Source organism: Schistocerca nitens, chromosome 3, assembly GCF_023898315.1.
Source record: "Schistocerca nitens isolate TAMUIC-IGC-003100 chromosome 3, iqSchNite1.1, whole genome shotgun sequence".
Lineage (NCBI taxonomy): Eukaryota > Metazoa > Arthropoda > Insecta > Orthoptera > Acrididae > Schistocerca > Schistocerca nitens.
The window spans coordinates 637,116,610-637,144,594 of record NC_064616.1 but is presented as its reverse complement, the minus strand read 5'-3'; the positions used below and the strand labels follow the sequence as shown (position 1 = coordinate 637,144,594).

At 39.5% G+C, this 27,985-nt stretch overlaps 1 protein-coding gene across 1 annotated transcript in view; it reads right to left on the bottom strand.

The window, feature by feature from the left end:
- Window positions 1-3,802: 3,802 nt before the first annotated feature.
- The window catches only part of LOC126248589 (quinone oxidoreductase-like protein 2 homolog), a 43,424-nt gene continuing 19,241 nt past the window's right edge, over window positions 3,803-27,985 (bottom strand). Inside the window, exons 4-6 of the mRNA XM_049949702.1 lie at window positions 26,099-26,280; window positions 5,187-5,333; window positions 3,803-4,101 (exon numbers count right to left, since the gene is read on the bottom strand). Of these exons, the coding sequence (XP_049805659.1) occupies window positions 3,942-4,101; window positions 5,187-5,333; window positions 26,099-26,280 (489 nt within the window). The 3' untranslated portion in view covers window positions 3,803-3,941. The remainder of the gene's footprint in view (window positions 4,102-5,186; window positions 5,334-26,098; window positions 26,281-27,985) is intronic.

Sequence of the window (27,985 nt, the reverse complement as noted above, 5' to 3'; positions counted from 1 at the left end):
TACCATAAAGAATTTAGAGCATTACTGGATGGTATCTGTCCCCACCACTGCCACAACAACGTAGGAGGTTGTACATGTCTATACAGGGTGAGACAGCTAAGACACACCATACCAAATACACACAGAATGAATAAATGTATTGAGGTGCGGTTTTCGCCAAGTTATAGTGGGCTATATGGTGAATTTCAACCGATTCTGTGTCAACATATTTATAATTTTCCCGCGATTTACGTTTTATGAAAAAATGTCATGGAGAAAACACTGACATAAAATAGCTGGCATGATGTTGGCCATCAAGTAGCATTTACAAACATTACGCGGTTAAGTTTCTTGACACCAGGGTGCTTTATTCAGCGGGTTTGGACTAGTAAACATGTAAAAACTGGAACTATTCATGCTGTATCTCCTACCGCTACCAAGCTCTACTCTGTGCTCTACTGTGCATGTGCAGTTTCGTGATTTGGATTGTCGTGACACCTGTGTCAAACCATATGTAGCATGTTTTGTCATTTGGCCACTTGTAGTGCTAGCTGACACCTTCGCTCACTTTGTACTGTTCAAATGTTTTTTGTTTAAATACAGCCCCAATTACTTATTTCTTCATGTTGAGGAAAATGTGTTTCGAGTATTTAGTCTCGTTGTCACTTGCAGTATTTATGTATGTATTTTTTTGTGATGTTACACACACAATGTAAGTGATAGTTTGCGTGTGTGTGGTTTTCTATATAACTGAGGAAGGAGGAGATTAGTGTTTAACGTCCCGTCGACAACGAGGTCATTAGAGACGGAGCGCAAGCTCGGGCGAGGAAAGGACGGGGAAGGAAATCGGCTGTGCCCTTTTAAAGGAACCATCCCGGCATTTGCCTGTAGCGATTTAGGGAAATCACGGAAAACCTAAATCAGGATGGCCGGAGACGGGATTGAACCGTCGTCCTCCTGAATGCGAGTCCAGTGTGCTAACCACTGCGCCACCTCGCTCGGTTTCTATATAACTGAGGAGGCACAGTACTTGATAACCTCAAAAAGACAACAACAGTGCGAGGGACCCAGAACACCACATATGCAAACACCACACAAAATACATATGTAAATATTTGCACTCTAGAGCAAGAAAAAAATTCTCAGAACGTGTCATACTGAGCATGAAAAAATACATAACTGATGCAGTGTTTCATTATTTAAATAATGAACGATAGCTGCAGGTTCCCAAAAACTTTGACTATGAAATATGAAATTGAAAACGTTTTTACTTTCCAGACAATTATTGGTTCCAGTTACATCAGTGATTTTTATTAATGAATAAACCTTCATCAGACAATAAACAATTCCCCAATGAGTATTTTGATGCCTTTTATGTACATATATCATACATAAAGTGCAAAAATGTAAGGGGGTAACATATACCGTCAAACGGGGTGATTTTGGACACCTGGGCGAATTTGGACACTATGGCTTATTTGTTCTTTGTTACTGCATAGAAACAAAGAGTTGCTTATTTTAACATCTGTGTGCCAGTTATTTAAGTGCAAGATTGCATTTATCGCTTTCCACAACTTTTATTTTGCACCAATTGTTTCCCTAGGTGAATAATTGACCAACACTCTCAGTCAAGCAAATAAAAAGCATGTAGAATTTTAAAAAAAAAGGCAGTAACTGTCCGAATTCGCCCTCTATATTTGGACAGAGGTTTAAAAAACACGTGTCCGAAATCACCCCAATCCATGGGGTGACTTCGGACACTTTATTTAACTGCCTCAGATAAATATACCTACACATACACTTTCTGGTTCTGGGATATTTTATTTTTTACACATATACCCTACCACTTCCATAACAATCAATTTAACCTAACAATATATATGAAAGTTACAATCAAAATAACGACAAAACCGTCCGAAATCACCCCGTTTGATGGTACATAACTTTTAAAGTTTAAAATATTATTTCCCACATTTTATACTTTGTTTGGAGTCCCTTGAAAAGTGTAAAATCGGGGTTTCATGTATTTTGTCTTTCTTACTCCCATAACAATCAGTACCAGTATTCATTTCATCACTCTCACTCATATCATTTTTTTCATTCTCTTCCCACAGTATATCATCCTCACTGCCATCTAGCACATTTGATATGCAGCATTTTTTGAGCCCTTGGTGATAGATCCTGGCGAAGCAAGAATCCACTTGCACAAAAGTGTGATGGGTGGATTCTTAATCTTACCAGACAGTGTAAGGACATGATCTTCTTCCAGAAGTCAATCTGAATACATTTTTCGGAGGTTGTCTTTGAATGGTTTGTCCATGGCCACATCTAGTACCTGTAGTTCTGAAGGCATTCCTCCAGGCATTATGACAAGATCTGTCTTTTGTGCAGCAAGTTATCTTTTACTTCAGAAGTCAGATGTCCTTTAAAAGTATCCAGAACTACCATGGCTGTCTTAGCAAGCAGTGCCTCATGTCTGCGATTACAAACAGCAGACAATCAGTCAACCATCACCTGCATTTTCATCCAGCCCTTTTCTTGGCAGCAAATCACTAAGCCCATACGAAAGTTTTCTTTTGGCATGGTTTTTCTATTCAGAATGACATAGCAGCTGCAACAACTAACATCACAGTTATTTTACATTTTCATTCCCAGTTCCTCTTAATGAGATACTTCTGTTCCTTTCATGTCTACAATTCTATTGCTCAGCATATCATAAGAGACTGGCATTTTGTCAACATTGCCAATCCGATGAATGAGTGACACTTTTGTAACTGGATGATGTTATGCTGGAAGTTGACCAGCTTCTCCTCGAAATTTGCTGTGCTAGTGTAGTACTTCATCGGAAAGCAAGATCATTTCTCTGCATAAACCAACAACACCAACTACTACTCACACGGAATTCTCATTGTGCAACATTTAAGACTTCTGAGACTTCCAAGGCCTTCAGTTGGGAAATTTCTTATGATACAGACATCCCATCTTTCCTCTTATCTTGCACACTGGAAAAAACCTTAGCTTCAAGTTCTGGATACTTGTCAGATTTTGGTCCCTGTACGATTTTCTAATTGAAACTGCCTTTTTACATTTTTCTTCTGAAGCAATCTAATGTTGCCCATTAGATTCATCCAATCCATACTTTCCTCCAGCCTCTTTGTTGGTGGTTTTCGCATAATGCACAACTGTAAGTTTAAAGCTTGCATAGTAACTATGTCAAATTCCTTGGTCTGATGATGCTTTTCACTCTAAATGGTTGTTCATATCATCATAAATCAGATTTTCTTCTCAGTATCCAACTGAAACCGATTTAATGAAATAATACTGGTAGACCTACACTGTGTCAACACCAATAAAACTGGCAAAAGTTTGCATTGCTGCATAATAAAATGCCTTGTCAGCAAGTTTGGTTATAAACACTAGCTGTATTGTTGCACGTGGGCTTAATTTTCGTACAGCAATGGTTTATAAAACAAAAGGTAGCAGATATAAGCTGCACTCTAACTTTTCATGGGTGAAATTTGGATAAAACATGCGGCTTATTTTCGGGTCAATACAGTTGTTTTCTCCACTTGTACTTCACTTTTGTATGACTGCCACTTTTGTTCCATGTAAAACCAATACATTTACCCTGTTGAATGCATTCACTTCCTTCATATTCCTCCTCCCTACCTACCAACAACACATATTTTTAATGCACTCTTTATACAATTGTACCAATGTTTTGTAATATTAAACATTCATGCTCAGTGCTCACACTTTCTGTAATTTGAGACATCCTCTGTCTTTCAGAGGTCTTCTGGAAATTCACAAATAAGTGCCAAGAGAAGAGTACAGGGTTTTTAATAATAAAAAAAAGGCAACTGAAACATTTCTACAAAACGATAGTAGGCTTTTTACTATTTACAAGAAAAACAGCACAGATCACATAGACAGATCTCTCATTACAGTTGTGAGACAGCACCTCAATCTTCATCTTTTAACTGCACCACCACTTTGCCTGTTGTTTCATGCCCCTCCATATATTCAAATGCTGAATTGACATCTGCTAAGGGAAATATTTTGGAAATTGCAGGTGCTGTTAAGCCCTGCTCACACATGTCTATGGCATCTTGGACAGTTGTTCTGAAAGACAATTAGAAAATGCAGAATGTTTCAAATTAAAATAGAACTAAATATAATTATATATAATTATATAACATATTTAAGTAGATAACTACATTTTTAAAACATGAAAAAGGAAGGGTGACAAAGTGGCATCAAATAACTTGAACTGAGTTACTCTCATACTGTTCGTGCACAGACATAAGGTAGCACAAGAGTACAAGAAATAATCAGGGGGAAGAGAGTGTCTGTATGTATGTGTGTGTGTGTGTGTGTGTGTGTGTGTGTGTGTAAAAGATTGCAGACAAAACAAACAACAGATATGTCTCCTCCAGCTACTCTCAACAGCAAAAGGCAAGCTGTTATCTTCAAACACATCCAACAACTACACATACAGATTGTCTGGAATGTGTATTTTTTATTTTGTTTATTTATTTTTTTCAATTTCCTCCCCACACCCAACAACCTCATTTTGTATTTACACACACACACACACACACACACAGACATGTGCTTTGTGCTCCACTGTGATTTCTTCCAACTTACATACTCCATTCTCTGGATACCTCTGTGTTAATAGAAACATTCTACTTTTATTTTCCTTATTTAGGTTGTTTTAAACAACACAAATATTCATACCATTCTGATACACAGGCCACCTGTGTGTTCTCTCTCCAACCATCCATGACACAGTAGTGTCAAAAACTTTGAATAAACTAAATCTTGCCAGCAATAACAAATGTAATGCATCTCTAAATATTCCAGAAAATATTGTAGATTTAGAACTTCTCCATTTTCACTGTGTCCACTTTCCTGTTAAGTAATTTTACAGTTTGTTTCTCCTATTTATCATAAAGGATTTGCCAACTATAAGTTACGTATTTTACGTAGTCTTGTGTACAAGTAGTAACTGAAGAAGCATATCCAAGATGTTCAAACAATGAAATTAAAAAAAAAACCAGCAAGTTGTTCTGTCATCTCCTCTTTTATATAGCACAGACCTTAATAAATTGTCATCTAACTAAGAAAAGTAGTTGGTTTCTGTTGAATTTTGAGGCGTAGCTGAGCTAGTTTGTTTTTTTAAGCATGTTACACAATGTACATACCTATAAATTTCTAAATCTGCTTTCCGGTATGATCCCAGAGAGATTCCAACAAGACTCATAGAACATGGTAAAAGAATACCAGTAGCAACTTGTTGCACAGTTCTGGATGCAAAACCTGCCAGGATGACTGTACCTTCATGGGCTACACTGAAAATATGCAGAAAGAGCTGTGTTACAACAAGCTAAACACTGATAAAAATCATCAGTAAAGTCACTTGTTAATCTTTCTACAAATTATGAAAGTTTCCAACAGAAGTAATAAAACTTTATGCAGTATTGCAGTGCCTGTGTTAGTCTGATTATGATGCAAAGTTCCTTTGGACATGCTTGCGTGTCCAAAGGAACAGGCACTGTGATGAATACAACTGTTATGAAATACATGAACAATTGCAAATTTTTTTCATAACACTTTGTGTCACAGGTGTATCTAAGATGAGAACTACAACACTTTACTTGTGGCTAAGGGTAGCATTCCACTTCAGTAAGTTTTCGGACAGGACCAGTGATGAATAAGTGTGATTTCAGTTGTACTCAAATGTACTTGACTACAGGAGCTCCCACAATGACAAAGTATTCTGTTGAAGCATTTAGTTGTCTATAAATGTATCCCATTACATTTGATTTAAAATGATGTAAAGACTAAAATAAATACATTTTAGAGAGTTCTGTCTTCAGCAAAACAAAAATTCTGTATATTGCTCTTTTACCATATACAGGGTGATTCAAAAAGAATACCACAACTTTAAAAATGTGTATTTAATGAAAGAAACATAATATAACCTTCTGTTATACATCATTACAAAGAGTATTTAAAAAGGTTTTTTTTCACTCAAAAACAAGTTCAGAGATGTTCAATATGGCCCCCTCCAGACACTCGAGCAATATCAACCCGATACTCCAACTCGTTCCACACTCTCTGTAGCATATCAGGCGTAACAGTTTGGATAGCTGCTGTTATTTCTCGTTTCAAATCATCAATGGTGGCTGGGAGAGGTGGCCGAAACACCATATCCTTAACATACCCCCATAAGAAAAAATCACAGGGGGTAAGATCAGGGCTTCTTGGAGGCCAGTGATGAAGTGCTCTGTCACGGGCTGCCTGGCGGCCGATCCATCGCCTCAGGTAGTTGACGTTCAGGTAGTTACGGACAGATAAGTGGCAATGTGGTGGCGCTCCATCCTGCTGAAATATGAATTGTTGTGCTTCTTGTTCGAGCTGAGGGAATAGCCAATTCTCTAACATCTCCAGATACTGTAGCCCAGTTACAGTAGCACCTTCGAAGGAAAAAGGGACCAAAAACTTTATTGGCTGAAATGGCACAGAAAACGTTCACCTTAGGCGAGTCACGTTCATACTGAGTTGTTTCCCATGGATTCTCAGTGCCCCATATACAGACATTGTGACGGTTGACTTTCCCGTTAGTGTGGAAAGTTGCTTCATCACTAAACACAATCTTTGAAACGAAAGATTCATCTGTTTCCATCTTAGCATCAACTGACGCTGACGCCTAGTCAACAGCGCCTCAAGTGAACAAATGTACAACTAAATGAAACTTTATAGCTCCCTTAATTCGCCGACAGATAGTGCTTAGCTCTGCCTTTTGTCGTTGCAGAGTTTTAAATTCCTAAAGTTGTGGCATTCTTTTTGAATCACCCTGTATATTTCACTATCGTTACATTATCATCAGTAAGTTTATTTTAATTTTAATTTGCAGCACATATGATTATCCATATTGCCATCTGTCTTCTTTAGTTTAAATGGATGTTTTTATACAATTTGTCATCTGCAGTATTTTTGCATTATTAATTACATCAGACTATAAAAAGGTACAGCTGTTATTAACCCAAATACCACAGTGCTTTACTCAGCATGGACCTATTAGAAGTGGTATATTGTTGCCTTCATCCTGCCTTTGAACTGACTTATCCAGCCAGTTTTACATGGATTATGAACCACAGTGCAACTCTGCATTTTTCACAATAACAAACATTGCCAGATATGAAAGAGGTGAAAAGTGATACATAAAAATACATTAGACTAATCTCAATGTAAAATTCAACAAAAACACTCAAAATGGATAGTCTTACACACACAAAAAAAAAAAAAAAAAAAAAAAAAAAAAAAAAAAAAAAAAAATCAGATAAATTAAATGCCTTCCAAACTTCAAAAGACGGTTAAAGGCCCACCTTCTATCACAATACCCATCCCTCCCAGATACGGCTGGTAAAGTTCTTTATTTAAATTCTGTTCTTTCTTAACAGCCACTGTCATTGCCATTGCAATCTTCTCCCTGTTCTTTAGCCCTTCAGCTTCTATAATACTACACAGGTATTCAAATGTGCTATATACACTACTGGCCATTAAAATTGCTACACCAAGAAGAAATGCAGATGACAAATGGGTATTCATTGGACAAATATATTACACTAGAACTCACATGTGATTACATTTTCATGCAATTTGGCTGCATAGATCCTGAGAAATCAGTACCCAGAACAACCACCTCTGGCCGTAATAACGGCCCTGATACGCCTGGGAATTGAGTCAAACAGAGCTTGGATGGCGTATACAGGTACAGCTGCCCGTGCAGCTTCAACATGATACCACAGTTCATCAAGAGTAGTGACTGGCGTACTGTGACGAGCCAGTTGCTCGGCCACCATTGACCAGATGTTTTCAATTGGTGAGAGATCTGGAGAATGTGCTGGCCAGGGCAGCAGACGAACATTTTCTGTATCCAGTAAGGCCCGTACAGGACCTGCAACACGCGGTCGTGCATTATCCTGCTAAAATGTAGGCTTTCACAGGGATCGAATGAAGGGTAGAGCCACGGGTGGTAACACATCTGAAATGTAACGTCCACTGTTCAAAGTGCCGTCAGTGCGAACAAGAGGTGACCAAGACGTGTAACCAGTGGCACCCCATTCCAACACACCAGGTAATACACCAGTATGGCGATGACGAATACATGCTTCCAATGTGCGTTCACCGCGATGTCGCCAAACACGGATGCGACTACCATGATGCTGTAAACAGAACCTGGATTCATCCAAAAAAAAATGACGTTTTGCCATTCTTGCACCCAGGTTCGTCGGTGAGTACACCATCGCAGGCGCTCCTGTCTGTGATGCAGTGCCAAGGGTAACCGCAGCCATGGTCTCTGAGCTGATAGTCCATGCTGCTGCAAACGTCATCGAACTGTTCATGCAGATGGTTGTTGTTTTGCAAACGTCCCCATCTGTTGACTCAGGGATTGAGACATGGCTGCACGATATATTACAGCCATGCGAATAACATGCCTGTCATCTCAACTGCTACTGATACGAGGCCGTTGGGATCCAGCACGGCGTTCTGTATTACCTTCCTGAACGCACTGATTCCATATTCTGCTAACAGTCATTGGATCTCGACCAACACGAGCAGCAATGTCGAAATACAATAAACCGCAATCATGATAGGCTACAATCCGACCTTTATGAAAGTCGGAAACGTGATGGTACGCATTTCTCCTCCTTACACGAGGCATCACAACAACGTTTCACCAGGCAACGCCGGTCAACTGCTGTTTGTGTACGAGAAATCAGTTGGAAACTTTCCTCATGTCAGCACGTTGTAGGTGTTGCCATCGGTACCAACCTTGTGTGAATGCTCTGAAAAGCTAATCATTTGCATCATCATCATCATCATCGTTATTCCTGTGAATGTTTTTGCAATATCGTTAGTATGTGTTGTTCCTGGTCAGCTGTAATTAGAGGGCCCTAGGGCACTAATTTCGTCAGGTTTAGTAATAAATAAATAAATAAATAAATAAAATAAACGAACACCATAACAACAGTTTGGCACAAAGCATCAGGCTTGGACAGTATATCTTTATAGCTTAAACTGAAAATACTGCAAAACTAGGCCCTTTCCTAGCTCACATTTAATGAGTAGCTCTTGTAAAGTTCACTTCTGTCTATAAAGAGATGCAAATAGTGTATGCTGGTGAACAGGCAGATTCTGTCTTTCTAAATTTCTTAGATACACTCTCTGGTCCCTATGCATGCAGTTATTCGGCTTGACATTGATTGACAGAGTTGTTGGATGTACTCCTGAGGGATATCATGCCAGCTTCTGTCCAACTGACAACTTAGATCATCAAAATCCAGGTCTGGTTGGAGGGCCCTGCCATAATGCACCAAATGTTCTCAATTGGAGAGATATGCGGCGACCTTGATGGCCATGGTAGGATTTGGCAAGCATGAAGACAAACATTGGAAACTCTAACCGTCTGCAGGGGGGCATTATCTTTCGAAAATGCAAGCCCAGGTTGGCTTGCCACGAAGGAGAAAAGAAACAGGGCATCGAATATTGTCGAAGCACTGCTGTGCTGAAAGGATGTTGAGAATGACAACCAAAGGAGTCCTGCTATGAAAAGAAATGGTACCCCAAACCATCAATGCTTGTTGTCGGCCCATATAGCAGGTGACAGTCAGGTTGGTATCCCACCACTGTTCGGGGCATCTCCAGACACATCTTTGCTTGTCATTGGGGCTCTCTTTGGTTGTTAATTTGTGGCACCCACAACACAGTACAGCAGTAAACTGACTACATTCTATGCCTTGTCTTGTTTCCCTTCATGGCAAGTCATTCTGGGACTACTTTTCACCAAGACAATGCCCACCAGCTCACAGTGAGAGTTTCTTCTGCTTGTCAAACGCTATGATGGCCAGCAGGGTCACTGGATCTCTTGTTTTCATGCTTGCCAAACCCTGCCTTGGCCAGTGAGGTCACCAGATCTCTCTCCAACTGAGAATGTTTGGAGCATTATGGGCAGGGCCTTCCAACCAGGTCAGGATTTTGATGATCTAAGGCACCCACTGAACAGAAGATGGCACAATACCTGTCAGGAGGACAGACACCAACTATCAGTCAAACCAACTGCTTGCATAATGGCCAGAGGTGGACCAACACATATTGACTTTTTTGTGTGAATGTTTGGCACTGTACCATTCTGCTGACTGATAAACAAGATGTGATGGTACAGATTATATTCTCAACTATCTCAATCTATCAAAGAATTTTTTACTTATACAACTAAGCATGCTATACTGCATAGTGAATGTTCAACATGAAGTAAAATAACATCAGATATGCCAGCAGAAAGTGCAACAGGCCTGTTTATTTTTCTTAACCCTTTCAGTCATTGTGACCTCATATAAGGACATACTAAATAAATGCTTAGTATATTAAAATTCATTCAATTTTACCATTTTTGATTGTTGTCCTCATATTATCACAAGCAGAGAGTCTATTTGATAACACTGTAGACATCTCCTGTCAATCTGTGGTACCACAAAACAAAACGGAATGTGTACAGACACATGGGCACTTCCCAGTAATCTTTGTATCTCCCATCAGCCAGTTAACATCTTCTGAGTTTAGGTAAAAAAAATTATTTATGTGTGGAAAGGTGCAGTCCTGAAGATGAAAACTAAAGGTGTCTTTCAGAATGAATGGTAAGTGACATATTTATACCTTTATACATGTCTCCAAATGAGGACATTGTGCTTGAAAGGTTGTAATAGCATAGAAATTTAGAGTGATTTCACAATGTCCTGAGTCCAAGATAGATGAAGACCACTTACAGAAGAAGAAGTTATAGAGCTCCTTAATTCATCTGAAATTGACAATGTATCTGAAGATCCTGGCAATAATTTTGAACAAGAGGATAATGATGGATGCAATGTTAGACATGTTGTATCATTCTGTATATTGTAAGCTGAGTAGCCTAAATGCAAAGCCTACTAACTGCATGGCAAGTGACACTGAGATAATCACGAAACACTTGTCCCATCCAAACGACTTTTCATTGGCTGCGAGAAAGCTATTGTTGCATATGAATTTGTTACAGTGCAGCCAACTTATAGCTGAATAAGAAAAATATCCATTCTAATCATAACAGAATGAAAGGTAGCTTTGAATTTCCAGATTGGTAAGTCTTATGTCTGTTCACGTGCTTTGCATCCGGACATGGCAGGGTGATAGCCATGCCTACTGGGCATTTAGCGGGCTTTACACCCGAAGACAGCAGTTATCTCCTTTTGAAACCGAACAAGATTTTCGACAGCCATTTTTCGACGGTTTGTACCTAGTTGTGCAACCTGGAACATACTCCATCACTTAGGCACTGAAAAAATCTATACAGCCATGTGCCCACCTCAAAATCGATACAAAATTAATTTAATGGCTATTTCACCTGGGTTACTCAGATATATGTTTTTTATGAGGTTTTCTTTTCGTAACAGCATTTTTTATTACAGGGTCTGGAGAAAAATGTTGAAATCAACTGGCCAGATATTATTAAAGTTTACAATCAACATATGGGAGGGGTTGACAAGATAGATTTTCTGATCACAATTCATTGCACATTCATCAGATCACGAAAGTGGATGCTTCGGATGTTTGCTCATGCAATTAGATAAGCCAGCTGCCAGAAAAAGGGAGCGTCCCACTTGTGAGAGTCCAACGCTATCTTCAAGAACTTCAAAACGAGCCAACGAGGAAGTTCATCGAGAACTGATGTTCCTTTGGACAACGTTGTGCATCTTCTAGTGGACAGTGACAAAAATCATTCGACAGGTGCAAGAAACCGTGTTGCAACGGCAAAACCACATTTTATTGTGTAAAATGTAACATTCACTTATGTCTCAATAGAAAAAAAAAATGTTTCTTTGATTATCATTCTTCACAAGTGTAAAACCATAGTTTATGTATATAATCAATAAGTAAGCTTTGTGTAATTTATGTATTTTCGTGAAATAAAATCAAATAAAATACTTTGACTTTCCGACTTATACTGCACCCACTTGAACACTATGTCCTCATTTGGGGACATGTTGTATCCCCCCTTGGGGGGCACCTTGGAATATTTTATACATTTGAAAAATCATAATTTAATTCGAAGAACTGGATAGCAAAGCCTTCCCCCCCCCCCCTCCCCACCCCAGGAAAAACATAATTCACGACCGAGAGGGTTAATATAGACAAATTATCAGATGGGGATGGCAGCACTATTGTAGTGAATGGCATTAATCAGTACAGCAAAAAAGGCTATATATACAGGATGATTATAATTAAACTTTTGCACTTGAGAGGGCTCCCATGAAAAATGAGTGATCATAGGACAATGAAACTTAGTGGAAACATTTGAAAGGAGATGTAGAAGAGAAATAACAAATAAACCACTGAAATAAACACATTTTAATTTCAACACGAAAGAGTATGATTTGTCAATTATGTACTGTTTATGGTCCAGGTTACAAACATTGCTCAGTGTCATGACCATCTGTAACCTTGACAGCCTGGACATTTGTTCAGATACTACAAGGGCAAATCAGAAAATCTTTGCTCTTACTTTTTTTTAGCCAAATTATGGCTATAAATCCAAAGTCAACATACCCATTCCCAGCATTGGACCTTTCTTAGTTTACACCGGCCTTATTTGGCAGTAGCTCCACCGCACGGTGCTGCTGTCAGTTGTTAAAGATGGCAGTTGTGCTTAACATGTCCACAGTATTAGAACCGCAAAGTGTGATTCATTTTCTATGGAGCAAGGGACAAACACACACTGAGCTCTAGATGGAAATGCAGCCCACATAAGGGGAAAGCGGTCTCGCTTTGAGAGCTGTGAGGTGGTAGTGTTGTCAGTTTGACAAATGCCATGAAGTCTTGCATTACAATGAACGGTTGGGGAGGCCATATTCGTCACTGATTGATGACAACATTTCCTGCGTGGATGCAATGGTGAAAGCAGATCAGCATGTGCACATCATGGTTGTTTCCCAGGAGCTTGGCATATTGTATGGGAGTGCTTACGACATCTGTCACGGGTCCTTAGGGTACCAGAAGGTTTCATGTTGGTGGGTGCCTAAGCAGTCAGATAACACAATGAAAGGCAAGCAAATGCTGTCTTCAGTGAATCATATGGAATGGTACTTCAAGGAGGGTGCAGGTTTCCTGGGCTGTATTGTTACTGGCGATGAAATGTGGATACTGCAATTCACGCCAGAATCCAAGCAGCAGAGCATGTTGTGGAAACGTCCAGGTTTGCCAGTGACAAAAAAAATTCTGTTCAGCACCATCTGTTGGGAAAGTGATGTTAAAAGCCTTCTGAGATAGCTGTGGACCGCTCCTGCTGAAACGTGCAACCATCAATGCCGATAGTTATTGTTCCACACTGTCTTGTCTGAGGGCTGTCACCAGATGAAGGCGCTGAGGGATCCTAAATATGGATAACGTGATTCTGCTCCACAACAATGTAAGACCACCTGTGGCAATCAGAACTGCCGGAAAGTTCTGGGTATTTCACTGGGAGATCCTGGACGACTCACCATATAGTCCAGACCTTGCCCCTAGTGAGTTCCATGTTTTTGGACCAATGAAAAAGTTACTGGCAGGACAGCAACTCACAAGTAACAACGAAGCCACAACAGCAGTCTGACGGCGGTTCCATAGTCAGCCAGATGAATTCTGCTGCAGGGGCATCTCAAACTTAGTGCTGCAATGGGACAAATGTGTGAACTAGAGTGGGGACTATGTGGAAAAATAGCATAAAGTACGTAGAATAGGATGTATATTTGTCACTACCTGTATGTTCCTTACTTTGGATATTAAAAAAATAGGACCAAAGACTTTCTGATTTGCCCTCATATTTCACAGTTGTTCGCAACACATTTTGAGCAGTGTAACTTGGAATGTTTAGTTGTCATGACCGATCTCATGCACTGCTTGAAAATCAGACAGTGCATCCAGCATTCCCAGCCATGGAACAGTAACTTCTTCAACAATTTGTGGCGCAACTGGCTGTCGGCCTCTCCCAGGAGCACCCCTCAAATTGTCAGTTAATTCAAACTTCTGAATCATGTCCTTCAACCCCACTGTGGAAAGAAGACCTCTCTGTATTCCTTTAATGCATCAATACTTGCGAAGAGCATAGCCCTATTGCTGTTGTTTTGATAAAACAGCTTTACGAGTAAAGCCCTGCTCACCTTGTCCAGATCCATATTGAGTGTCTGCAACCATAAGGCACACAGATGCTTGTGTTTCAACCCAATGTCATTCATATCTGTACTGGAGCCTAACTGCAAGTCATGACATAACCTACTAACAATATAAATCTCACAGTGCAAAGTCTCAACACCATTCCCATAAAACTGGGTACCCATATGGTAAATAGTTTTCATCTACACTGGCTCAATTACTGAAAGTTGAATAATGACCACCCTGTATAATGGTCCAAGGTACTAAAAATGAATGATGATTTCCGCAAGAAAAAGACCACTGTTGGACAAATAATGCTGAAGAATGTTTACTATTTTCTTACTTTTATTCTCCTATGAATATAATGATTCTCAAATAATGATTGATTTATAACACAATTTTTTAGTTTTATTTATTTGTTAAGAAATGTTGATATGAATATGTGTGTACAGAAATACAACTTATGATTAATTTATTTAATGACTGAACATATGCTGATAAATGTAACTCAGATTTTTTCATATGACAAATATTTTCATTTTTTATTTACTTTTTAGCCACAGCTGGCAAATGTTTGTGAAATTTATGTGCCACAAGAATGTAGCTAATAGCTGACTACTAAATTTAAACGGGGAATTTACAGCTGTGTACTCTTTGAAGTCATTCTACACAGACACAGTATGTTATGTTAAACAAATTTTACGATAAGAACACATGCTGACTTTGCTGCGGTGCTGATTGACGCACATTTCGAATGAAAATTGATTGAGTTGTCTGGAAAGAGATAGCTGTTTGAATCAGGAAGAAGGGTTGCTACTTACAATTACCACAGCTACTATGTGAATAATAAATTAAGTGGAGTAATTGTCACATTGCTGTCAGAGCAACTCTCAAAGGTTAGCATACCAAGGATAGCTCAATTTGGATTGCAGGCAGAGCATTCATAGAGGCAACAAGTTGTACAATCAAGAACTGTCATCCTGTGGCTGCCAAGTTTTCACGACTTGACAGCATGTGGAGACTCAAGTAAGTAGGAAAAATCACTGTGCAATACTTGAATAAGTTATGAGTAAGACGGCTTATAATAGAATACTCTGACACATATATGTATTTCTCATAGTTGTTATTGATTCATTTCATGATAAAACACTTTAACATCATTTGCTTGAATTTTTGTCTAGCGATCTGAGAGGCAGGTCTCCTAGACACCCCATCTTTGACAACTAGGCAGGATACAACATTGCCAATTAGTATTGTGAAGAACCTAGAGCCTAGCCGCTTGTGTGTTTTGCTGGCACCATAATTCTACATTGGCTTTTCTTTTCAGGGGTGTGTATACTTGCTTTAATAGTGTCTCTTATAGTGTTTTTGCTAATCAGTGTTTTCAAGTGGGTGTTGCGGAAATTTTCTTTGCTTTTGTACTTATTTTTATTGCTTGCCTTGTCTGTTTATTGCATTTGTCTCTCTCACAATGAACAACCCACCTATCCCACCCCCTGTTCAGGCGCCTCAGCTGCAAGTGATAGATGCAACACACCTAACACAGATGTTTCAGTTTCAGAGTCAACAAATCACAACTCTACTAAGTAATGTACAGCAGCTACTCACCGCTCAAGCCACCAGTACAATGCAGCAGGCACCTACAGTAGCCCAGAGTGCCATACCACCTTTTCGCCAGTTTAATGAACAAGAGGAATGTCTCGCGTGGTTGCAACAGTTCAAAGCCCACGTAATTGCTCACAATGTACCAGGTACTGTGAAGCTCCACTATTTTTTGCCAGCGGTAGGAAGTGCAGTGTTTCGCCTCACTCAGAAATTATTCCCAAACGGCACTCTGAGTGAACTTTCCTATGATCAGGTTGTAGATTCGCTAACTAACTATTATGACCAAAAAGTGAATGTGTTAGCAGCTAGGTACCAATTGTTTACTTGCAAGAAAAGGTCAGAACAAACTTATTGTGAGTGGGTAACAGATTTGCAGGGTTCAATGTGCTTATGGTGCTTCATATTAAGATGTTATGTTTTCAGATGTTATGTTGCATGATGCGATTGTGTACAATGTACCTGATGTCAGATTTAGAATACAAATTTTGAAACAGTCACATTCATCATTTCAGCATGTAGTGCACATAGTAGATCAGTACAATTCAGGAGCTGTGTCAGCCGATAAATATGAGCAGCCACCAATTTGTTGGGTTGAGTCGTCCCTTGTTCGCGACTGGCCCAGTAGGCAGCGGACACTTGCATGCACCATGCTGCATAAACAGTTTCCATGCTGTGTGAACAGTTCTCTAACCAGGCGGCTACACAGGCAAACAGAATGAAGTCATGCCCTCTGTACTATTAATGACATTAACACCAAGATTGCCCATCCCAACAAGCACAGTGTTACGCTTGTGGCAAGAAAGGACATGTACAATCCGTATGTTTGCAGTGGAACAAACATAAGAATGCTGCCAACTCAGAGAAATCTAGCCACGTAATCAATGCCATGTACTCAAAGTGTGCTGCTGGCATTAGCAAAATTATGAAGCAAACAGTTTCTTCAGTGCTACGCCAGTCCAACAAACTTTTTGTTCATTTGCATATTTGTGGAAACCGTGTGAAATTTCAGTTTGACACGGGTACCTCAGTTACATTGCTGAATTGTAACACATATGAACTGTTAGGCTCCCCATGCCTGTCTAAGACTAGCACGCACCTGAATACTTACAACGGACAAGACATTCCTGTTCTTGGAAAATGCACTTTGCCTGCCTGTAATTGTGAGAACATATTTGGGCTTGATTTGTTTGGTTTCCACATTCATGACCATATGCTGTCTGTGACTGCATTCAATGCAAAATACAATGTAGTTCACTTGCTGAAAGAATTCCTTGAACTTTCTTCTAAAGGTTTAGGCAATGCTAACAATTTTGTTTCACATATCACTATGAAAGACAATGCTCAGCCGAAATTTGGCTGGGCCAGAACTGCTCCCATTGCATTATGAGACAAAATCGCTGCTGAACTTAAAGAATTGCAAGACAGCAGAGCTATTGTACCCATACAAGCTAGTCAATGGACAAGCCCACTGGTTTTGCTCCCCAAACCTTCAGGTCGCATTCGCACCTGTGTTGACTTTAGGTCTACAGTCGACCCACAAACTGTGATTGATTCTTATCCTTTGCCACACCCAGAGGATCTTACGGACAGATTAAGTACTGGTCATTACTTTTCAAAAATTGATTTGCGCGACTCTTATCTTCAAATACCACAAGATGAAGAATCTCAAAAAGTGTGTGTTGTGAACTCATTTGGGCTTGTTTGAATATTTGTGTTTGCCTTTTGGCAGTGCTTCTGCACCTGCCATTTTCCAATGGTATTTGGAATAGCTGACTGTTCATATACCAAACTGTTCAAACTGTTTGGACGATACTGTCATAGCAGGTCGTACACCTGAAGAACACATCGCAAATTTGCGTGCTTTGTTTCGTGTGTTACCTGATGCAAGACTAACGTGTAGACTGGACAAGTGTGATTTTTTTAAAACCTGAATTGCAGTATCTTGGTCATGTCATAAGCAGTCAAGGTATAAATCCTCTTCATTCACATTTGTTAGCCATATGTGAACTGCCAGTTCCTCACAATGTCACCATATTGCAGTCAGTCTTAGGGAAAATGAACTATTATATACTGCTCAAATTGCAGCTCCATTGCATCGCCACAATGTCCCCTTTGTTTGAACAGATGAGTGCCAAGAAGTTTCTCAAAAACTTTAAGGTGCATTGCTCAGTGATCGATGCTTGGTTCACTTTGATCGTGCCAAACCAGTTGTGTTGCAAGCTGACGCTTCCTCTTATGGAATCGGTGCAGTGCTTTCACACAGAATTGGTGATAAAGCCAGGCCTATTGGTTTCGATCAAAGTGTTGTCCAAAGCTCAGTGTAACTATTCACAAATAGAGAAAAAGGTGTTGGCTATTGTGTATGGTGTCACCAAATTCCACCACTATTTGTATGCTAGAAAATTCTACTTAGTAACGGATCACAAGCCACTGCAGTCCTTGTTTCATCCAATGAAGCCGGTTCTTGTATGAACTGCCCAAAAATTGCAAAGATGGGCTTTGTTGTTATCTCAATACCAGTACGAGATTGTATATCATCTGACAGCTCAACATGGTAATGTGGACGTATTTTCACATCTTCCAATTGGCCCTGATACGGACTTTGACGCTTCTGCTGCACCTTGTTGTCACATCAATGCTCAGGACTCTGAATTACTTCAACCCTTTCCTCTGAAATATAGGAAAATTGCACAGGCCATGGAAGCTGATTCCGATTTGAACATTTTGCTAAAATACATTTGCACATCTTGGCCTCGCTCATTGCATAGTGTAGTATGCCAATACTTTGCACGTCGGCATAATCTCACTATACAGCAAGGTGTGATTCTTGTTCAAAATGACAGTGGGCAGTCATGTGTGTTGATTCCCAAAGCTTTGCAAAAAGAAGTGTTGCAGTTACTTCACCAAGGACACTGGGCGACTGTTTGTACGAAACAGCATGTTGATACTGTACCTGGTAGGATATGGACACCCAAATAGAACAGATGACATCACAGTGTCACGCATGTGCAGAAAATCAGTCCACTCCACCACAAAAGTCCTCTGCTTGGCATGTGTCACAATCAGCTTGGCAATGTGTTCACATAGACTTTGCAGAACCTTTTTGGAACACTCATTGGTTGATTGTGGTCGACTCTTATAGCAAGTTTCCTTTCGCCATGCCAATGAATTCAACAACATCACGTAGCACAATTTAGGTGATATCCTCTATATTTTGCCTCGAAGGTTTGCCTGAAGTCATAGTGTCAGACAATGACCCTCAGTTCACATCAAATGAATTTGAAACATTCTGTGAATGCAATGGCATGCAGCATCTAACTAGAGCACCGTTCCATCCACAGTCAAATGGCAAAGTAGAATGTTTTGTCAGAACCTCCCAGCACATGGCTAAGCTTTATAATGCACACACCAGGGATCAAGCATTGCAACTGTTTTCTCATCTCCTATCATTTGCATCCACAAGCTGGACCATCACAGGTGGAACTACTTCAAGGCCACTGCCACTGGACACAGCTCCACCTGATCCACCCTTCTCAGCATCCGGCGCCAAAGGAAGGCCAGAAGTATCGCTACAAACTGCACGATATTGTGTTTTTTAGGATTTTTAGGGGCAGCAGACTGTGAGTGCAAGGCGAGATCCTTTATCGAATAGGTGCATGCACGTAGCTCATTTCAGACCCAGACGAACTGCAGTGCTGACATCACGATCAAATTTGACACTGTCATGTGCACAGTGGTCCTTCTGTGTCTTTTTCCCCCAGATTCACAGATCCCAAGGACAGCACGGCCACAGCAGCCGCCAGTGAGTGTCATCACGACACTGCGGGTCGACCCCATGGAGACTGAGCCTTCGTGTCCTCTCGTCCTACTGATGGAGCTGGACCTTACCACGCTGCTGCAGCCAATGCCTTCTACATCTTGCTATGGGCCTCAGGAGGTGGACACGTACCATTCTGGTCGTTTTCCGGGGGATGTTTCAGCAAGCCTGACGTCCACTGCAGCCACACCTGGTTCAGAGCAGTGTCCATGATCCTGCATCCCCTCCCATTATCGAGCTCCTTATCCAATGATGGTCTGTTGCTTTGGGGGTGGGGGGGAGGAATGTTCTGGTATAAAGTCAAGCACCAGCAAGCCAGCTGGAAATGTTAGAACAGAGAGGGCTGTGAGACAGTGTCAGCCAATTGCACGCTGACTGACGCCTCTCTAGGACGACAACACTGGCAGCAGCCTCTAAGTGAAGAGGACATAATTGCCACACCAACTGATAGTGGTGCACTTCTTTGAGTTCTACAGAAGCATCAAGACCAGTAACCTGTATAGAAGCATCCACTGTATTACTTCACTTGTACTGGAATCGTTATAGGCCCTACTGAAGGGCATCGATTATATAGCATGTCGCCCTTTGCTTGTGACACATATGTGTATTTCTCAAAGTTAAGTATAGTCATTGAGTCATTTCATAATAAAACTCTTTAATATGATTTGCTTGATTTGTTGTCCAGCGATCCAAAAAGCAGGTTTCCTAGACACCTATCTTTGACAACTAGGCAGGATACAACAGGGATAAGATTAGAATTCATTGGTACTAAAAGTAAAACTGCTTCAAAATGTGGTTTTCTTTATTTAAAATTATCTAGTTACATTTGAAAACAAAGTCCTATTTCACATTCTTTGCAATAGTACCTGGCATCTCGTTGCCACTTTGCCAGATCTTGTCTTGCTTTTTTTCTGCACAAACTTTTCATCTTCTCTGGGGCCATTTTTGACTTTTCTGAAGCTGGAATTTATTTAAAAAAATGTCTTGAGTCTGTTTACAGGTGAACTTTTTGGGTTTAATCTAATTCAATGAGGCCATCTTTGTTTATAAAAGCCTCTGCCAATTCAGTAATAAACTCAACAAGATGTTTATTAGTAGGTCTCTACTTTTTATATAGAACACACAAAATTATGATGATCAACATGGGGAAAACATTGTCTTCCCTCTCAGATGGTTAGTTTAGATGAACACAGTGGTCCACACCAGCCTCGACTCTATTGTAATCCAAGACACAATCAGGTTCCATCTTCTCTATGATTCCTAGCTTCATTCTGACACTGACATTAGATGCTGTCATTTTGTGTTTTGTTGTCAAAGTAAGTATATCCCTAGTTATTCCCATTTCACAAACAGTAAATGGTCTTATCTGTGAAAAGGAAGTTCAATTTTTTTCAGTCTCTCTGTTACTATGTCTTTAGCTAGCCCTTTTCTATTTTTCACTGCTGTACCAACTGCCTTGGTTTTGTTTCTCTATAAGTGATCGATTAGTTCAGGGCTAGTGTAAAAATCATCCATATATAGAGTACAGTCCCTATCATAGAAACTTTCACACAGTCTGTTTACTACATGCAAAATGCTGTTGGTATCATTTGCCTCACTACCAGAATAGATTTCACATTTCAAAATGTATTCACTTTCACTTTGACATAACATAAAAAATTATGCTATATTTATTAGGCTTATTTTTCAAGTACATCTTGAAACTACATCTGCCACAAAAAGGGGTAAATTCCTTTTTCTATAGCCACATTTGCTTCTGGTTTGTAAGCTCTCTCACTTTTGGTCACAAATGTATCAAAGGTGGGTCTTGCCTTGTGAACAGGATCATGCCCTTCTTGATTTTTTGAAATAAAAGTCACATTATCTATGAAATGTAACATTCACAGAAATGGAAAGAAAGGGCAAAAACGAAAAAAAAACTCTCTCTTGGTAAATACTTTCCTGCACAGGAGGTCCGCAGTATGGAATCTGTAGACCAAGAGTTGGTCAATTTTGGTTTTCTAACAAGACACATACGCACAACCACACCAAAAAAATATATTTTGTTCACTGGATTTTGCAGTACTCCACTTACACCAAACTGAGTGTGGCTTCAGGTTCCCAGTTGCATTTAGCTTGTCAACAGTTGTTCTCTCTTTTAACCATCTCCAGAAGTTCTTAATCAAAAGCAGTAGGTGAAACAATCAAACACAGAAGAGTTCCAGTCAGTTTGAATTTGATTTCTGCTTGATTCTTGAAAACCTAGAAGCTGTGCAGCAGTAGTGTTATCATCTGCCCACAGCCCAGCTGAAAGAGGCATACTGATAGTTCGAGAAAGAGGAATCTCTGATGCAGCATCGGCATCAGGTGCTTCATTGTGACGGCTCACTGACTCTTCACCATCAGAAATGCCTTCTTCTTGTATGGCATAAATAATAAAAATTAGCTTTCTTGTGTACAGTAGACAATATATACACTTACAGAAAAGATGCGACAAAACAAATAGCTTACTGTAACTGCTTTTGAAACTAGAAATTCATTCATCAAGCTCACAATCACTACTGTTCAATAAAAACTCTATCTCAGCATCATGCAGGGCCATCTTGAAGACAAACACAACGCATAAAACTGACAACACAGACAAAAATCAAGGCACTATGCTCCGCACGTGACTCATACGCACTGCACATGATGCCAAGATGAATCAGCACGCTGCAAACCAGGTAACATTTCTTTCCCGCCAACATGAGTGCCAAGTGCTGCCAACTGTATTTTTACATAGTAGCACAAGCATAACAGAATGAATGACAAATGTAAAACAAATGTTGGGATACATTTACAAACTGAGAAATGGTCGACATAGCTCCTACATTGATCGTCTCTTTGGAGTAAATCTGTGCGACGTAGTACGAGCTATGTTGCTTTTCTTTAATGTGTTACCTATATAAAATGGAGGGATCACATTAACAAATGATACCACAGGAATAAGACTAAATTTAGAATGGATAAATGTTAAATGTGGTCTCTTAAAGATTTGGTGCTTATTGCATTCCAGTCCTTGACCTATGTACATATTTGTCCGCGCATTGGAGGAATCTTCAAAAACTGTAAGGTTTGTTGATGACACAAGTATACTGATAACTGGACCTGACACAGTGAATAAAGAAGGAGGGGGGGGGGGGGGGGGGGAATGCGCGCGCACGCACACACGCACACACACACACACACACACACACACACACACACAATAATTGTTTCACAACAAAGACATTAAAGGTTAATCTTACAAGACAAATAAAAATGATTTACAGGTACAAGCAGAGGCCACGCATAGATTGGATAATGCTCCTTGCATTATGTTCCTAGGCATCCAGATGGATAATAAACTAAGATGTCACCAGCACAGGAATAACTTAACCAAAAAGCTCAGTCGTGCCTGCTTTGCACTTGGAAATATCTCTCATTGTGTTTATTTGCAGATGAGGTTGCTAGCATAAATCGAGTACTTTCACTCGATACTGTCTTGTGGCATAATCTTCTGGACATCTAAGGTTAAAATAGTATTTATTCTGCAAAAATGCCCAGTAAGAAAGTTATGAAAAATTGATAACTGAGCATCCTGCAAAAACAAACTGATAACTGAGCATCCTGCAAAAACCTGTTCAGGGACCTAGGGACTCATACTTACATGGCAATACATTTACTCCCAAATAGTATTCCTGGTTAATAATAAATGGGACTTTAGGATGAACTGTGAAATTCACAACCACAATACTAGAAGTAAAAATGATTTCCATGTAGAGTATGCATCCCTGTCAAGGTTCAGAATGGAGTTTTACATTTTGGTGCAAAACTTTATAACGCATCACCAGTAGACAGCCAGGAAACTGAAAATCCCCACACATTCAAACACAAAGCAAAAGCCACTTCTGCCGTAATATGCTATAATATTTGGACTCAAGGATATAAAATCTGCTTAGCTCTAATGGTCGTATTAACCCTCAGGTGGACATGCCTGTGTACAAAGTGTGGCAATAAAAAATAAAATGATTTTGCATGGTTCCATTTTTGTTTCACAACTGCAGACCCGTACCTATTCCTTCATTAATGCTTCAGGTAACACAATGATAATTTGTGTTGTCATACGTCCAAGTGAGCAGCAGGAACATAAAATACAAAGCGAGCTAGGCAGAAAAAATATGATCTGTGCAAAAAAAAAAAAAAATTAATTAATTAATTAATTAAAAAAAATTACCCTGATTATGAGCTAGCAGCCTAACGCCACAATGAGTCAGTTGTCTATGAGATAATTAGTGATCGATTAAGCAGCTGGACGGGATCTGATGCTACTGCACTGCTTAATGCTTCAATTTGCTCGTTACTGTCTCTGTAACACCTGTCCTTGGCTACAGGATGTTGTACTGAAAATTTATTTCATTATTGTTTAATAAAACAATGGTGTAGCTCATATTATGTAAGTTTATTTTCTTGTTGTTTAAATAAACTAAGATTAAACTGTGATTTTGGTCATACATGATTCACCTTGGTGACATAAATGAAGCTATTCTATACATGTGTACAAAGTGCGCTGCGCGGCCGCTCGTGTTATGAAAAATTGCGCGCCCGCTCGAGGGTTAAAAAGTTTTTACTTTGCCAGAATACGAAAAGTTGATGTGTTAAGTATGAGCTGTTTGGCACTTTTGCAGTTAACAAAGAAGAGAGCAGCTAGCAGTAGCAATATATTTCATTTACAAAAGAAATGATAGCTGAGAATAGTCACTGGTGAAATAACAACTCAAAAAATAGATTTATTGGCCATGTAGATTATGTCCTATGTAGGCAGCTTATCTCCATATATTCTGTAGAGCTACCTGGAAACTTTCCAGCGAGGATAAATGATTTGGAGACATGGATTTCTTCAGAAATATTTGTAGGATCTATCATTTCTTTGAATTTATCACAGAATCCTGGTCATCTTGTAATGAGGATTGCCTCATATGGATAAGACAAGAAAACAGCCTTTTGATGTAGTTTCCAGCTGATGGTAAAAGGTTTACCAACAATCTTCTCAAACTTTGTCATTTTACAGTCAGTACTGTGAGAAGATGGCTGCTTTATTTTGGAGTTTTTCTTTACTGGAAAAGATCCGTAAGTGATAAGAAACAATCAATATACACGACATAATCAACTGTACGAAACTTTAATGTTTTGCATCTTATCACTGAATTCATTAAATATGTAACTTTAATACAGATGTATCAGAGAAGGAGGGGGGAAATCAGGCCATGGCCTTCCTGAAAGAACCAACCACCATTTGCCTCAATTGATTTAAGGAAACATAAGGAACTCGAGTGATCAAAAGTGTATAGTTGCCACACCATGTGTTAAACTCACTGTGACTTATGTCATGTGTGTAAAACATGAATAGTGTCTGCAGATGTAACAAGGAAGCGTGGGAGAATGAGTGACCAATTCTAAGGGACTAAAATACTTCAACTTTACTCACTGAATATAGCAGTTCCTTCATATATCACTACAAGGGCACTTTTACTGCTAACTTGCTGCACAAAACAGAAAACCAATTCACAAATGAAAATTGTGTATAATTACTTAATAGAGCACTGTTTTGAAAAGAGGTTGTTTCATAACAACTAAGTGCTGGTAAATGGCTGGCCTGCTCAGAGCCATCAGCTGTGCCTAGCATAACATTCATGAGATATTCTTAAATGCCGATTTAATGTTAAACAACAAACATCTATTTCAATAACTGTTCTCATTGTTAACACAAGTATGCCTGCAAAATCCAAGGCTCTTACAAATACAGAGGAGGATAAAAGCTCTTATTAAAATCAGTACATCAGATCGCAAAATCTAAACTGAAATTTGAAGTATTAATATTTAGAGGTGAAGCTCAAACAAACATGTGAACATGGGCATTTACTTGAACTGAAAATGTTTGTCTCCTTTTTCTTGCTATATATCAAAAAACTGGCAGTTCTTATAGAAAGAAACCAGTTTCACTGCTCAGAGATTTGTTTGAGTACATACCCTTCAAATTGTCACCATCAGTCCCCATCTCACCTGTCTTAGTCCAAGTTCTCCAATATTCTTAAATAATCTTTGACGTTACAAATGTGCCACACTGAGTTTGTGTATTGTATTTTGTCGGAAGAATTAGTATTTGCAAGAACATGGAAACATGTAAGAACATTTCGACCCAAATGGAAACCTAAATTGCTAGAGATACTAGACTATTCTATTGTTGTGTACCTCACTAATATTTATGTTTCCAATTTAAACATATACATCAAATATTTTGGAAATTGAAGCAGTGAAGCCTATTTTTCGAATTACAGCCAGTAATTCACTGGTATTCATTCACAGTAAGTTACCCGACTTTCCTTACCACTGAAGTTTGCTATACTCAAAATGACTCAGTGCAAATAAAATCTCCCAATCATCTCTATTTAAAGTTTTACAAACACTCACCATTTAGTAACATGTTCAAAAACTTTTCCACCAACTGCGTCAAACACCAAATCAACACCTCTACCATCAGTAACTTCATCTACTTTCTTAATCACTTCTTTTGGGTCATAGGTGAGGGCAGCCCATGCTCCTCTTTCACGAAGTAAACTCGCTTGTTCCTCACTTGCACACACAGCAATTACCTGTAATATTTAACAAGTGTTACACTCTCTTTCTTTGTTACATTTTCACACATGTTACAATGCAATTTCAGATTCTCAATATGTTCAAAGTGTAATTGAAAAGTCCAGTACACTGCTAAACAACATACCATTGTTCGTATCATCTAGTGTTTATTGAGATGATTTTGAAATTCATTTTAAGGAAGCACATGTAAGAATACAAAAATAAAAAGAATGAAACATTTGAAAAAAACTACACTTATTTTCCATTTAGCAGCCACTGCTGTATGTATTAGGCACATCATAATCCTTCCTTACATTGCGAACTGTGACACTCACATTTCCAACTGCAAAAGTTTTATGTCTTGTTTTTAGAAAATGAGTGAAGTACATGAAATATGAAAATCTTCTTTGGGGAAAAAAATAGTACGAGAAGGGACAAAATAAAAAAAAATCTCTAAAACCTGCACTGTTTATTAAACCATAAGTACACAGAGGTACTCTTTTCTACTCTGACTGGGGTCATTATTGGTTTCAGCCGGGGTGGATGGTGAGAATAGTGAATCCAGTCATCTCTGTCCTCATAACTGACCAAATACATAGTAATGTCAAATTGCTTTTCCTTTAAAAAAAAAAAAAAACACTATTAGAAGCAAATCTGCAACACACTCATGGCCATTTGCAGTGAACCTTAATTTACAAGCCCAGTTACGGACCCTCTACAGCAGGTTGTTCCAATGCTGCCTCATAGGTCACACGGTCCTGCTAGTGCACACAGGCTGCAAGTGGTGCAAGCAACCTGTCACATGGCACAATTGCATGTATTCTGCGAATGCATGACCTGCTTGGCCACCTCTGGTTGCCTGAGCTCAGCCAGTGCATTATAATCGGCTGTGTCGCAGCCCAGCTGCACGACTGGCCCCGTGTCAGCTGTTTGCCCAACCCTGCCTGTCCTGTGGGAGGATGTGTGGGACAGGTCTTGCATCTAGGTCTATTACAGGGATATGAGCCATGAGGTAAGGGGTTGAGAGCAGGGGTTTTGTAGGGATGGATAAGAAAGTTGTGTAGATTCAGTGGGCAGTGGAATGCCATTGTGGGAGGGGTGGGAAAAATAGTGGGTAGGACATTCTTCATTTCAGGGCATGACGAGAGGTAGTTGGCTGCAGGCAGATGTGGAGATTGGTCAGAGCATCTGTGGACACCTGCTGTCAATGGGGGGGAGGGGGGGGGGCAATTGTCATCCATTTTGTGAACCAGGAGTAGTAGTAACAGGTACATATGGTGCAGACAATGTGACAGCACCCGAGTACACCAGACCAACAGATGATGGTGTCTCAATTTCAGTTCAAACTATTGTGTCACAGTGACATTTCATCACTGGTATGCTTATAATCCATGTAACACTATCAAAATAAGTAAAATATTTTACTTCACACATCTACGATACATTATTCACAATTTGTATTATGCTTTGGATATACATGGAGAAATGTTTGTGCTTTTTTAAAAATGAGAGGAACTGACTGCTGTAACTAATTATGTGAGACTTAAGATGAAAATATTTCACAAACACTACTGAATTAGTTGTAGCTGTGAAAGTCTGGACACTGAATTTCATCATATGGAGGCATATTTCCAGTTGTGCTACCAAATCAAAATTTCTCTCATTTGTTTTCAGTATATAGCACAACAAGATGATCTGTTAAGTCTCTCACTATATGCACGT